This window comes from Triticum dicoccoides, chromosome 4A (genome assembly GCF_002162155.2).
Source record: "Triticum dicoccoides isolate Atlit2015 ecotype Zavitan chromosome 4A, WEW_v2.0, whole genome shotgun sequence".
Lineage (NCBI taxonomy): Eukaryota > Viridiplantae > Streptophyta > Magnoliopsida > Poales > Poaceae > Triticum > Triticum dicoccoides.
In genome coordinates, this window is record NC_041386.1 from 715,373,880 (window position 1) to 715,388,802 (window position 14,923).

General features: G+C 46.7%; 1 protein-coding gene, 1 long non-coding RNA gene and 1 pseudogene across 8 annotated transcripts in view; 1 reads left to right on the plus strand and 2 right to left on the minus strand.

The window, feature by feature from the left end:
* Positions 1 to 5,490, minus strand: part of LOC119288104 — an 8,099-nt gene extending 2,609 nt beyond the window's left edge. The window contains exons 1-3 of one of the 6 annotated variants that reach the window (XM_037567725.1): positions 5,020 to 5,489; positions 4,753 to 4,899; positions 20 to 110 (exon numbers count right to left, since the gene is read on the minus strand). In XM_037567725.1, coding sequence (XP_037423622.1) covers positions 20 to 110; positions 4,753 to 4,790 — 129 coding nt within the window. In that variant the 5' untranslated portion in view covers positions 4,791 to 4,899; positions 5,020 to 5,489. Of the gene's footprint in view, positions 1 to 19; positions 113 to 214; positions 2,120 to 4,752 lie in introns of those variants that run through there. The other 5 variants (XM_037567724.1, XM_037567728.1, XM_037567726.1 and 2 more) reach the window with 5 other exon arrangements.
* Positions 5,491 to 10,661: 5,171 nt separating this feature from the next.
* Positions 10,662 to 14,913, minus strand: LOC119288107. Of its 2 annotated transcripts, XR_005141099.1 has the most exons (4): positions 14,517 to 14,913; positions 14,157 to 14,296; positions 13,897 to 13,968; positions 10,662 to 11,561 (listed from the first exon to the last, which is right to left on the minus strand). It is a non-coding gene; the product is annotated as an uncharacterized LOC119288107 (long non-coding RNA). The 2 variants fall into 2 exon arrangements; XR_005141098.1 differs by having other exon boundaries at positions 14,157 to 14,913.
* On the plus strand, positions 11,619 to 13,964 carry LOC119288106 (annotated as a pseudogene).
* Positions 14,914 to 14,923: the final 10 nt, after the last annotated feature.

Sequence of the window (14,923 nt, forward strand, 5' to 3'; positions counted from 1 at the left end):
GAGCAAGAGGTAAGCTTACCGGGAATGCGTGTCTCCTTGGCCGCCGCTTGCGGCCGACGCCGGCCGGACGACGGCGAACCATCTCGCCGCTCCCTCGTCGAAAGGTGGACCTACAAGCAGGAGATCGGGGACAAATCGTTTGGTTAGGGACACTGCCACAACAATCCAAAGAAACACCAGGTCGACGGAGATGAACGGCGCGGGGATTAGCTACCGGAGACTGCGGACAGGGTGGAGGAGGCGGCCGGAGTTCGGGGTTCGTCTAGGGTTTCGGGTCCTCGGCGTTCGGGGGGAGAGAGCGAGGGGCGAGTTCGTCTAGGATATTCTAAAGGAAGTTGTTTAGGCTGCGGGGGGATTGGCTCCGATGGTCTGAACCAAACACGCAGGCACAGCACAAAGCAAGGTCACTTCGTTTTGGTGTTAAATTATAACTTGTAATTTTCATCTAGAAAGTATGAGTTACTCCCTCCATCCAGAATTACTTGTCATCAAAATGAAAGAAAATGAATGTATCTAGAACTAAAATACATCTAGATACATTCATTTAAATGATAAATAATTCTGGACAGAAAATACATCATTGGAAAATTCTTGCATCCGATGGTATGTTTTTTGTGCCATATAGCTTACAACTAATGTTCAAAATTAGACATAAAAATATGATGTGATCTTGTATACAAAAGTCGAAGGGAGGAGTAGTTCCTAAGGGCATCTCCAAAGCGAACCAGCAAATTTCCTCCCTCATCCGTCCGCGAAAATGGGGGACCAGTCATCTGACACAGATGCAGGAGACCCCCATCCAACACTGCCCGTATACATTTCATACACTTTTTCAACAAATCGGATGAAATTCAATCAAACGCAACGGATTTCATATAACTAGACGAAATTCATTATATTCTGGACATATTTTTAACTAAAATAGGTAAAATTATGTGCATGTCCGGCCGCACGAAGCTACATTCCCATGACACGAATACACTACACTAGTCTACGGCCGGCTGCGACAGATCCCTTTGTCTTCTTCATGTCCGGCAGCCCGCTCGTTGGACTGTCGTGAACCCCGAAGGTATATACTTCAGCGCAAAGGGCGGCTCGCTTTCCCATGTCCGGCAAGCCGCTCGTCGGACTGCCGTGGGCCCTGGAGGTATATGCTTCAGCGCAAAGGGCGGCTCGCTGCCCCATGTCCGTCAACCCACTCGTCAGACTGTCGTGAGCCCCCCGAGCGGTGCTACACGACGTCGTCCATGGCAGCCGCGATGCCTATTCCGCCGTGGTCCACCGTGTGTCAGCCTGGAGCAACACACCACTTCTCAACAAGCTGGCTTGGAGCGCGAGTTGTTGAATGACGCGCCGGCTTGGAGCTTCTGCCTCCACGAGCTGCCCTGCAGCCGCGGACCGTTAGCGGAGGTGAATCAGAGAGTTGCTTGGCTCGTATCCGGCGGGCTCGACGAGCCACCCAACCAGCTTTTATGCGGGAGAACTAAGCTTCCTACTCACCGGATGCCATGGAGCTTGTGGAGAAAATGGTGTGCAGGGATGAGATGGGAGCGGAGTGTGGTGCAATATTTGTGAGGCATCTGGCATCGTTTAAATAGCAGGGGACGACTGGAGCCAAATGACGTTGTGTTTAATGACGGGCGGCTCGTGAACGGACTTGTGGCCGGAGTAGGTTTCTCGCCACATGCTGGGTTTTAATGGAGGAAGACGGGTAGTCTGTGGCCATTTAGATGCGACAAGGACTCAGCCGGTGCGCCGCTTCAATGCCGGTAGTGAGAGATCGCGTCCATCTGTGCAGCCCTCCCATCCGATCAAATCGTGGTCATCAATGTCTGGGCCGGCATGAATGCGGCACGGCAAGCGGCGCGTTAGATGGAAAGCGCAGGAGATACAAGTGGGGGGTTTAGATGTGCCAGGGCGGTCAGACGCAGGTGTGGCAGCGGTCTGAACGCCGGCAAAGCTTCCACGTTTGTCTCCGGCTTGCGGGACACTCTTTACAACACATAGAGCCCAGTTTTTAGCATCTGGCTATATATACTTGTTTTTCATCTTCATGACACTTTATTGACAAAAAATCAGTAGTTTCTTGTGCAAAATATTCAAGCCTTGAACAAAAAAAATCATGAATCTTTGAAATTTTTAACATTTTATGAAAAAAGTGAAAAAGTTTGACATTCCAAATTTTCTTTAAAAGCGTGAAAAAAAATGAAATTCCAATATTTTTATTATTGAACAATTTTTTTAAGTGGACAATATTAAAAATTTCTACAATTTTTTGAAACACGGAAAAAATTGAAATTCCGAACAATTTTTGAAGAATTGAACTTTTTGCGAATTATGAATTTATGAAAAAATAAAGACAAAAAAATAACACGGAAAAATAAAAATAAAAAATCATAAAAAAAACAAAAAAAAAGGTTCAAAAACCTTCTAGAAGGTTCCCAAAAGCGGAACATTGTGTGTGCTACGTTTCGACAATCGCTCGATTTACACATAGTCAGCCATTAACTAACGGTCCAAAAATCCCTGGCCCAAGAATTTGGGCTGCTAAGTACTCGGCTTCTAAGTGTTGGTAGAAGGATTTTCTAGCTCGCAAAGAAAAAAAAAACATCAAACCTCCATGATGGAATTAACACCTAAGCAAAGAGGAAAAGCTAATCCAAAGCTTCCAACATAAGTGGATCAACTCTTGTAGTTAAGAAAAGATGGAAAACCTGAAACAAATTGACAGTGCCCCATTGATTCTTGGACGGCCTTCGAGATCGGTTTATGGTTGTTTGACTCGACTAAGCGAGATCTTTTCCATGGCTGCCACTTGGTTCTTTCCATCTCTATCTTGGTTTGGGCAAATAACGTGGCTGTACTTGGTTCTTGGTTATTTAGATTGGTTAGAGGGCATTTGAATCAAACGTCATAAAGTGCATAAATTAAAATATATGAATGCTATTCTCAAAGCAAATTAAACACAGAGAAAGATGAAAAAAAACCTCAAAAAATGAAATCTGGGTTTGGCTCAAGCTCTAGGTATCTAGGGTGTTTACCGCAATTTTTTTGTTTTGCAACTTTTGGATCTTGGTACGAGTCATGTATGGAAAGCTGAAGAGTTGTCCATGTGATCCGATCTGTACAATCTTGTAAACATGTTCACTTAAGTGAATCTAATATATGCAACTAGTGATTACTTGCTTGAAAGTTGTACTTCCTTCCTTTTGTTTAGCTATATCCCCTATGGTACTGAGAACATAAAAATAGTTCTGAACCATGTGAATCACCTTTTTTTTTGCACTAAAGGATGGTTAGTCTGCAGGTGTAATGTTCCTCCGTAGCCTTTAGCTCCTTTTTGAAGGACAAAAAAAGGAATATCTAGAGCTTCATGTAACTCGCTGGCTGTGTTGTCTAGTAATTAATCATCGAATCCATTAATTAAAATTTCCAACAGTATTTAACTCTTAACTGCAGTTATTCATGTAGAACAACAATCAATCGAAATATCATCTTAAATCGTTTTCTCAAGGAATATATTATCCTAACCTGCAGGATAAATACATCAAAACCATCCCAATTCTCATCACTTATCTCCGGTGGGTAAAAATTACTCCCTCCGCCCATAATATAAAAGCGTTTTTTACTGTCAAAAACACTCTTATATTATCGAACGGAGAGAGTAGTACATATTTTCACACGATAGAATTTCTTGGCATTGCACTATTTTAGAGTGTTAATATAACCTCTTCTTTTGTTATTTCTTATCTTCTTTCATGTTAATTAAGTTACTGTGATGTTGTCATAGTGGCTTAGCTGATCTACGTGGTTAATTTGATTTGCAGAAGATGGGAGTAATTTGCTAAATATGTTTTCTTCAAGGTGAAGGTATTTTCTTTATGATGCCTCTGTTTTCATGTATTTCAGAAAAGTTAACATATGTGACTGCTTGCATGTAGTGAAGATAACCGTTTAATTGTCTGGGGGAAGCCCATAATGGACTTTGCTTCTTCAGACACAAGACACCCCCATTCATACCGTTTTGCGCATAATTTTTTTTCTAGTTACCATAGTGATCTAATATTAATACCTAATGAAGTTGGATGCACTGATGAACTAACTAAAATTTTATTATCTTGTTTGACAGACCTTAAGAATGTATGTTTCATTCCATTACTGCATTCTTTTTGTGGAAAATTAAGGTGGCCAGCACTGTGTACTGCTCGCAAAATCTCATTTGGGCCTTACTTTTGTCTGCGTGATGACATAAGAATTAACTGCTTGCTCTGCATATTTGTGTTGTTGGTGCAGCTTACAATCTGTTTGTGCACTCATCATTTTGCCTTGTGTTATCTATACAAGGTTGAACATCATACGTCTTGGGTGACAAAATGGTTGTACAGATTCCGTTGTGCAAGTTAACTCAAACCATGATATGTTTGCAAACACCGCTGCACTTGGACACAGAGCCGGCAACTAGAAACTCAATAGATATGGATTGCCCAGGTAAAACCTTTGGCATGGCCGTTTCGTTCTGGCACGATCATTGATGACTGTGGGCAGACTCTCCTTTCGTTATCCTATACTCTACTCTTTCGCCACTGAACAAACCTGCACCGTGGCATCCCAATACGACCAAGGTACTTTGGAGTATTATCACGTACAGCACAGCAATGACTAGAGGAATTACTACCAAAATTCAGTACTTTCTTGTGCAGAATATTCGAGGCCTTGATAATAAATAAATAAATAAAGATTTTCTGGTTATACCTTTTTTTTTTATGTTTTGAGACCGGGAGATTGTGCATGGATCTGTGTACAGCCGTGTTCCTTGCCAACGTGAAGGTTAATTAATCCCATCTTTGCCGGAGGTCTCATGGAAGATTTGGACTACCGCCACTTGCCATGGCTGATCCACTTCGATCCCTCCCATAACCGACGAGGTTTTCAACATGAGGATTATACGACGACTAAAGAGGGTAAACTGATTCATGGCCTTAATGAAAACAATCGCAAAAGAAAAAATGAGGAATTTACCTGGTACGAAAATTTGGCTTCCTCACAGCAAACCGATGATGCACGGCGATCACTTGTCAACCACGAGTTGGATCCGACGTCGTGCTTCAGTGATGGCCAAGATCGACGACACCGGATAGATCGATCCAGCGGCCCAGCCATACGTCGACACCCGCGGAGCGCTTCGCCGACCGCGACTTTCGATCCGGCGACGGCCCAGGATTACATCGACACGTCCGGCGGTGTGCCGTGCCTGGACGACGGCGACGTCACACGTCCGATCCAGCGCAGGCATGCGTCGGGTGGCCTGGTCGGCCCGGCGGCGGGCAGGCGCCGCCGACGGGGGTGCCCGGCGGCGAGGTTTGGTAGAGCCATGGGCAGAGGAGGAAACGGAGAAAGGATAGGAGAGCCTCGCGGCTTGCGTGCACATCTGGCGTGATCTCTAGCGGCTTTTGTGTGGCGTCTGTTATCAGCACGGAGTAGGAAACAACTTGTTTGCGCAGCTGGCTCGCGCCTGCCTGATCGTTCCGCCCGGAATTCATTAACTTTGGTATTAAATGCCCGGTACCGAGGCCAGATCTGGCCGGACGGCCGGAAAAGTCGCACCCGTGCCCGACACGGCCCACGAGTTTTGGTCCCTTTCGGTGCTGCTCCCACCATGATAGAGTATGATACAGACCCCGCGCCCCACCTGCCTTTGTTTATCAAATCACACCGGGACGGACGGCAGAAGAATCCTATGCGCTGCGTGCATCCTAGTATGTGCCATGCTGAAGAAAATAGCAAAACTCCAAGGGCATCTACAGCCGCTAGCTAATCCGGCCCTTCAAACGTCCGTGAACCATGACCGGTCACTCTTCATTTGCCACTTCGAACATCCACGAATCATGACCCTCATTTTTGTTGTCTCTGTAAACGTCTCATGTATATCCATGCAACTCATGCAATGTACTCCCTCCATTTCTACAAAGACTTATATTTAACAACAGAGAGAGTAAAACATAAAAGTTCGTAGATCAACACATTTAGCAACAAACGTACATAATTTGGGCATCAATCACACAGTACCAGTCATAGGTAGGACAACCAACAGAACAAGTGTTCATCGCCGGACAATACTAACTAAACATTAAAAAAACCCAGATAAAACGAAGAGACGAAGAAGGGCGGAGGAAACCGCCATCTCCTAGTCGTCCACTTCCCCTTGTGGTTGACGGTGCGATTGTACCTCTTCGTGTAGGCGTCGACGGCCGGAGGTGCGTCGTTGTCGAAGCTGGAGCCGTCTGTGAGGTCTCGGTCCTCGTCGAAGGAGATGTTGCCGATCGTTCTTCGAATAGTGCTGTCCTACGCCATGGCCAGACGAGCCCCTTAGCCGGAACGCTTTGGCGTTTTTGTGGCGGAGCCACCGCGCGTCCGTCTCTGCCGTTGTGAGGGAGAGCCGAAGGACCGTCGCGAGGATCTGGTCCTCCAAATCATGCGCCCAATGTCTCCTCTGTTGCCGACATTTCACTCGCCTGCCGCCGCTCGTTACATGCGACTTGCACCTCTAATTTGGGCGTCCATGTCCTTGTCGGCGCCGGCGCAGGCATGATGACCCGGCGATGGCCAGGGATGCCCTTCGGAGTTGGTACAACACGCGGAGGAGGGCGCGGGGGCGGCGTACCTGGAGGGGCACAGAGCAACCGAATCTATGGCATTGCCTGCACAGCTTCGTCGGGCGATGGGGGACGGCATGGAACCAGAGCTTACGCTGTCGCCCTGGTCCAACCGCGACCAATGCGATGCGGAGGGCGAGCTCTTCCATGTCATCCGGCTTCGCCTCCCGCAGCATGAACTCCCAGTCCACGACCACGAGGTCCTAGCCGTCAGATCCGCCACCCAACGGTGTGTGGTCGGAGCTCGATAGTCCGGGAGTCCCTAGTCAGCGCTTCAGGCGCCAGGGAAGCTCCCTGGCGCCCACGCGCTTGTCAGTTGGGCCGGCCTGTTGGCGCTCTGCATCGCTCGCTCGCTCGTTCGAGCCGCTCTGCCGGGTCACGAGGTACTGTAGCGACGAGAGGCACAGAAGAGGTACTGTAGCGTCTCAAGGTACTGTAGCGGTGAAGCACTTAGGGCTGCTGGTGCCCAATTTCGAAAAACAGTTCATGAATGTGAAAAAACAATTCACAAATTCAAAAATAGTTTATGAATTTGAAAAAAGCACAAAAAATTGAAAAAAACGTGGGCTTGGAAAATAGTTCGTCAAGTTTGAAAAAAGTTCATCAAATTTAAAAAAAAGTTCATCGAATTAAAAAAAGTTCATTGGTATTGAAAAAAGTTCATCAAACTTGGAAAAAAGTTCATCGAATTTGAAAATAGTTCATCAAATTCAAAAAAAAGTTCATCGATTCTTAGAAAAGTTCATCAAATTTGAAAAAGAAGTTCATCAATTTTGAAAAATTTCATCGATTTTGAAAAAAGTTCATCGAATTTGGAAAAAAGTTCATTGAGTTAAATGTTCAACGTTTTTTTTGAAACTCATAAATTTTCGAAAGTAATCATTGAATTTGATGAAAGTTCATGATATTTGAAAAAAAAGTTGTGAACATAGATTCACGAATTTGAACCCAGTTCGGGCATTGAAGAAAAAAAAGGAAAAAGGAATAAGAACCGCGACCAGGGAAAGAATAAAAGAAGGTAACATGTATTTGTACAAAAGTGAGTTTGTGTCCTAGTGGTTAGTGCCCTACGGTCTCCACGAAGAGCTCTTGAGTTCGAACCCTGCCGCCGCACTAACATTTTTTGCTTTGGGTTTCAACAAAAAAGAGGGAAAACGGGCTGGCCCAATTACAAGCGCCTGCAGGCGCCAGTTGGCAAACCGGCGCATAAGCGCCAAATAGGATTTGCCCGATAGTCCACGGGGTCCTACACATACCCGCCCCAGATTTGGGCTGTGTTTGTAGTTGTAGGGTGCCGGTCAGCCCAAACATGAGCGACCGGTTTGGGAAGCCAGCTGGGTCATATTTTTGTGACCAGACGCTCGTCCGTCCGGATAGTTTGGGGAGCCCGGCAGCAGCAGCAGCAGCAGAAGGCAAGCCGAAAATCACCCCCATCTATGCTAATATGTATGCTCAAGTTTATCTCCCTGGATTTTCTCTGAAATCTGAACGCAAGTGGTTAGTGAGTTTGTGTCCTAGTGGTTAGTGCCCTGCGGTCTCCATGAAGAGCTCTTGAGTTCGAACCCTGCCGCCGCACTAACATTTTTTGCTTTGGGTTTCAACAAAAAAGAGGGAAAACGGCCGGCCCAATTACAAGCGCCTGCAGGCCCAGTTGGCGAACCGGCGCATAAGCGCCAAATAGGATTTGCCCGATAGTCCACGGGGTCCTACACATACCTGCCCCAGATTTGGGCTGTGTTTGTAGTTGTAGGGTGCCGGTCAGCCCAAACATGAGCGACCGGTTTGGGAAGCCAGCTGGGTCATATTTTTGTGACCAGACGCTCGTCCGTCCGGACAGTTTGGGGAGCCCGGCAGCAGCAGCAGAAGGCAAGCCGAAAATCGCTCCCATCTATGCTAATATGTATGCTCAAGTTTATCTCCCTGGATTTTCTCTGAAATCTGAACGCAAGTGGTTAGTGAGTTTGTGTCCTAGTGATTAGTGCCCTGCGGTCTCCACGAAGAGCTCTTGAATTCGAACCCTGCCGCCGCACTAACACTTTTTGCTTTGGGTTTCAACAAAAAAGAGGGAAAACGGGCTGGCCCAATTACAAGCGCCTGCAGGCGCCAGTTGGCGAACCGGCGCATAAGCGCCAAATAGGATTTGCCCGATAGTCCATGGGGTCCTACACATACCCGCCCCAGATTTGGGCTGTGTTTGTAGTTGTAGGGTGCCGGTCAGCCCAAACATGAGCGACCGGTTTGGGAAGCCAGCTGGGTCATATTTTTGTGACCAGACGCTCGTCCGTCCAGACAGTTTGGGGAGCTCGGCAGCAGCAGCAGCAGCAGAAGGCAAGCCGAAAATCGCCCCCATCTATGCTAATATGTATGCTCAAGTTTATCTCCCTGGATTTTCTCTGAAATCTGAACGCAAGTGGTTAGTGAGTTTGTGTCCTAGTGGTTAGTGCCCTGCGGTCTCCACGAAGAGCTCTTGAGTTCGAACCCTGCCGCCGCACTAACATTTTTTGCTTTGGGTTTCAACAAAAAAGAGGGAAAACGGGCCGGCCCAATTACAAGCGCCTGCAGGCGCCAGTTGGCGAACCGGCGCATAAGCGCCAAATAGGATTTGCCCGATAGTCCACGGGGTCCTACACATACCCGCCCCAGATTTGGGTTGTGTTTGTAGTTGTAGGGTGCCGGTCAGCCCAAACATGAGCAACCGGTTTGGGAAGCCAGCTGGGTCATATTTTTGTGACCAGACGCTCGTCCGTCCGGACAGTTTGGGGAGCCCGGCAGCAGCAGCAGAAGGCAAGGCGAAAATCACTCCCATCTATGCTAATATGTATGCTCAAGTTTATCTCCCTGGATTTTCTCTGAAATCTGAACGCAAGTGGTTAGTGAGTTTGTGTCCTATTGGTTAGTGCCCTGCGGTCTCCACGAAGAGCTCTTGAGTTCGAACCCTGCCGCCGCACTAACATTTTTTGCTTTGGGTTTCAACAAAAAAGAGGGAAAACGGGCCGTCCCAATTACAAGCGCCTGCAGGCCCAGTTGGCGAACCGGCGCATAAGCGCCAAATAGGATTTGCCCGATAGTCCACGGGGTCCTACACATACCTGCCCCAGATTTGGGCTGTGTTTGTAGTTGTAGGGTGCCGGTCAGCCCAAACATGAGCGACCGGTTTGGGAAGCCAGCTGGGTCATATTTTTGTGACCAGACGCTCGTCCGTCCGTCCGGACAGTTTGGGGAGCCCGGCAGCAGCAGCAGCAGCAGCAGAAGGCAAGCCGAAAATCGCTCCCATCAATGCTAATATGTATGCTCAAGTTTATCTCCCTGGATTTTCTCTGAAATCTGAACGCAAGTGGTTAGTGAGTTTGTGTCCTAGTGATTAGTGCCCTGCGGTCTCCACAAAGAGCTCTTGAATTCGAACCCTGCCGCCGCACTAACATTTTTTGCTTTGGGTTTCAACAAAAAAGAGGGAAAACGGGCTGGCCCAATTACAAGCGCCTGCAGGCCCAGTTGGCGAACCGGCGCATAAGCGCCAAATAGGATTTGCCCGATAGTCCACGGGGTCCTACACATACCTGCCCCAGATTTGGGCTGTGTTTGTAGTTGTAGGGTGCCGGTCAGCCCAAACATGAGCGACCGGTTTGGGAAGCCAGCTGGGTCATATTTTTGTGACCAGACGCTCGTCCGTCCGGACAGTTTGGGTAGCCCGGCAGCATCAGCAGCAGCAGCAGGCAAGCCGAAAATCGCCCCCATCTATGCTAATATGTATGCTCAAGTTTATCTCCCTGGATTTTCTCTGAAATCTGAACGCAAGTGGTAACAGCAGTTACTGATTTCTAGGGTTGCCGCGATTCAGTCGTTCCAGCAGCCCCTGTTTTCAGTTCAACATAATGGTCAGTTAATGAATGGAATTGATTTTCATATCAACAGTTCTAAGTCACCCACTCTCGACATACAGTGCTTTTTTAGTTTCATTGACGCCAACAAACTGAGACATGGAAAGACATACCCATCTAACCGAGGATGTCTGACTCTCGTACCATTCTGAATTTGTACACCAGCAGTTTGGATGCTCTGTAGGATTCGACGCTGTCCCCCCAGGGTCTTCTCTGCAGGACTCAAGGTAGGTCCACCCTAGCTTCTCAAGTTTCTCTCAACTATAAACAAGATTTTATCCCACTTCCGTAAAGCTACATAGTCCATGTCACAAACTACATGCTCACTCACTGGTATCGATACATACCAAATGTTACAGTTCTAGGAATGTGAATCTCTATTAGGCTTTATTAGTCAATTTGTCAGTCCACCATTCAAACTTGAATTCTACAAATAGTAATACCAGAAAAGGCAAATGAACGTTGAATTATTACATTTTCAGAGTGAACTGATGGTTATTCATCCTTCCTTTTTAGGCAATGCCAACTAGTTCATACATTTTGTTATGCCGTATGTAAAATGTGGGCGACACATCCTCAAAAAAGAAAATATGGACAACAAGTTGTGATGCGTGCGGCTGCACTATTTTAAGGCAGCTGTTGGAGCAGTTGTGCCTTATTATATGGCTGCTGTTGGACACGCCACTTTTTCGTGCCCAAAAAAAAGCAAGTTTTGGTGCCCAAATTTTGTACTCCAACCACTTTTGGTGATCTAAAATAGGGCTGCTATTAGAGATGCTCTCAGTTCAACAGAGTGGCTTACTGCAATATATCGTGTGTGCCTCTACTGCGCGTTGAAATTAGTAAATAATTAGCTCGGAGTGCTGGGATGACAAGGGATATCTGATTTACATGTCCTACCTGCACCATGTGCTCTCTTTGGGCAAGCAATGCAGCCTCATAATAGATCACTTCCATATGACCACCAAGAAAATCATCTTTGCCCATCACGATACTCGTCTTCAGCTAATGTCGACTTCGTTGTGTAGACCTGCACCAAAAACTACATTACGAAACTATTTCAACTGCTAAAACATTGTGTTTGTCCACTAACATTTTCTAGGAAGCTTGTATCATCTTCTACAGTGTGTTGCAGAACAGAGCATCTAAGCTTTTGTAACAAATTCGCAGAAATACTTCATGAACCAATTAAGGTCGGTTACCGGAGAAAAAAACCTCGACTCAACCCCATCTCAAGCTTCCAATGCGACACGAAGAAATCCTTGGGGGTTGTCAATTAGTAATTTACTCAATACACAGGCAGCTTTAATCCACGGTCTATCTGAAGGAGTTCAGATAGATTCCCTGACTTCGGGCACTGAAGGTTCTACAGAAGAGGGCATATCCAATGTTGAAGGCCAGGAGCCTTCAGAAATACAGAAATGGTCTGCAGATTTCCCAGACATGCTTGATGTTTTGCTAGCTGAGAGAAGAGTGGATGAAGCGCTAGATGCACTAGATGAAGCGGAGCGAGTTGCTGCAGACCGGGCACAAACTCTAACTACAGCTAAAATTTCGGCTTTGAGAAGTGCCGTCTCTGATAATCGTCAAAAGCTGGCAGACCAGCTTGCTGAAGCTGCTTGTCAGTCTTCTACTCGTGGCATTGAGCTCCGTGCTGCCGCTTCTGCTCTAAAAAGGCTTGGTGATGGCCCTCGAGCTCACAGTCCGTTACTCGGTGCACATAATCAAAGGCTTCAATGTAATTTGCAAACTATACATCTGTCAAGCACTTCATATGATGGGGCATACACTGCTACACTTGCTCATCAAGTTTTTTCAGTTGTAGCTCAGGTACTCAGTGATTCTGTGGAAGTTTTTGGTGATGAGTCATGTTATGCATCTGAGCTGGTTACATGGGCTACCCAGCAGGTCTTGTCCTTTGCACTCCTGGTAAAGAGGCATGTGTTGTCTTCTTGTGCAGCCGCTGGAGGCTTGAGAGCAGCTGCAAAATGTGTTCAAATATCAATTGGCCATTGTTCCTTGCTGGAAGCTCGTGGTCTATCTGTTTCTGCTGTCCTCCTGAAGCAGTTCAAGCCCAGTCTTGAGCAAGCATTAGATGCTAACTTGAGGAGAATCGAAGAGAGTACTGCTGCACTTGCTGCAGCTGATAACCGGACACTCACTTATCCCCCAAATGGTATTCGCCCATTAGCTAGATCTTTCTGTTGCTAATTTAGCACTTCAACCAAAGCTCTCAAGCAGTGCACATCGTTTCAATTCTATGGTTCAGGTAACGATTGATCCATTTTGATTGAGCAAAATGAATGAATCTTTCCTTCTTGCTGTTTTCATCAAAATGGTAGTGACCTATCCATCTTGGCATGCTTGGTACTGCAAAATATGGCATAATAATATTGTGTGTTCTACACTACACAGCAACCTCTAGGTCTATCTCGATCCTTTCAATTACAGCCACTTGAACTTGTTAGGTGTTTGTGTGAGGTGGGAAATAGTTGAGATATGAGTTGGGATACCATAGAAGGGTTTTGTGTAGGGGATTTTCATCTTTTGTATGGTTGGCTTGCTATTTCACTGGGACAGGGGCATGACATTTTGTGCTAAAAATCACCCCTTTTGGAATCATGGCAAGCATCAGTAATGTATGATTTGCACTAATGTGATGCAACAGTACGAACATCGATCTCAACGAACTATCGAAACCTGACATTTTAAACCCTAAGCCCAATCAAAGGTGGATTTGGCCCAACATGGCGCTCATGCGGCAGTTGTTCTTCTGTGTGGCATCCATGTGGACCTACCCACAAATGCTTGAGTTTCATAGAACACTTTGGCCAGTGGCATGGTAAGCCAGCATCCTTGAACTTGTTTAGAGTTCGATGCCGCATGCCAAGTAACCGCCTCAGACCTCACGCCTCCACCTAACAGCCATCGCTGGTAGACCCTGGACAGCTGGTGAACCTCACCCCTCCACCTAACGGCCAACTGCTAAAACAGTGTGTTTGTCCACTAACATTTTCTAGGAAGCTTGCATCATCTCTTACAGTGTGCTTAATGAGTTGCAGAACAGAACATCTAAGATTTTGCAATAAATCACAGAAATACTTCATGAACCAATGAATGGGTATAGCTAAGATGACAAACTTCGACAAGCTTAAATCATTAATAAACTGAAAGAAATCAGCATGATAGAGTATTATATGCCCACGTGAGGATCTGAAGGACCAGCAGGACAGAGGCTGCTACTTTGTGAAGCTCTTGGGCACTAATGGATTCTGAAGGTTCATACGCAACCCATTATCAGATTTGCTTGGCAAGTGTACACAAATATAATCACTGTGATTTTAAGTGATACAACAAAACCTGACCTGAAGACCATCCAGCTCTTCTCTCAGTGTGTGTCTCTATCATACCACTGGGAGCTACTCGAGTAAAATGTTCTGCATTAAAGTATAAGTGATAATAAGTTATTGGAGCATTTGCAAGGATCTGGACTAATAAGCAGACATTGCAACTTACAATTCATAAATCATAAGAAATGGCAGTAAAACCAGTATGGATATCAGGTACGCACGCCACGGTTTTATGCTAAAGAACAGGGGAGTGAGAAAGTAGGACTTGCCTCGACCTTTCCTGATGGAAGTAGCGGCGTTGACAGCAGCGCGGAAGTGGATGGTGGAGGAAGCTGCAGCTGATGAGGATGATGCCCTTACAGCCCCCCAGCGGCTCCGGTCATCGTTGAAGGAGCTAGGCCATGGCTGAGTGGCACTGTAGAGAGATACTGTCACAATTTAGAGATAGATATTTGCAAAATATACTGCTCCTATCACAATTCTCTCATTCTCAGTCCCATAAGCTTTATAAATCATTCATACATAAGGGTGGAGGAAACACATAATTGGAATTACTAATTACTGAACATAAGTCAAGAATTGGTTACTGGAAACAGTCATATATTGGTGGCAGGAAGGATATAGCTAGCGCGTACCCACAAAGGCGTCATCTAAACTCACAGTTCATGGCAGGATGTAGAAAAATAAATTTGTATTTCTGGCAATTAAGTATCTTTCCGACGAGAGACCCGCCTGCGGGCTCACAAGTTTCATCTCTCGTTGGAGTTCCGGAGCTCCGCCCGGGGCTGGTGGCCGCCTGCCCTCTTCCCACGCCGTGGCACGAACCCCAGGGGAACCCCTCCTCCGGTACTCGGGGGTTTCGTGGGTGGCGGCACCTTCGCCGGTCTGCCCGACCGGCGCCCCCGCTGGGCTGCAGGCGAATTTGAGGAACCAGTGAACGCAGGCCGGGGCGGAGCTAGCAGGGGAGGAGGGGGCAAGCGGGACTGCGGGAGCACCTGAAGCGGCAGACAGATGGGCCGGAACCCGGGGCCGGGGGACACGC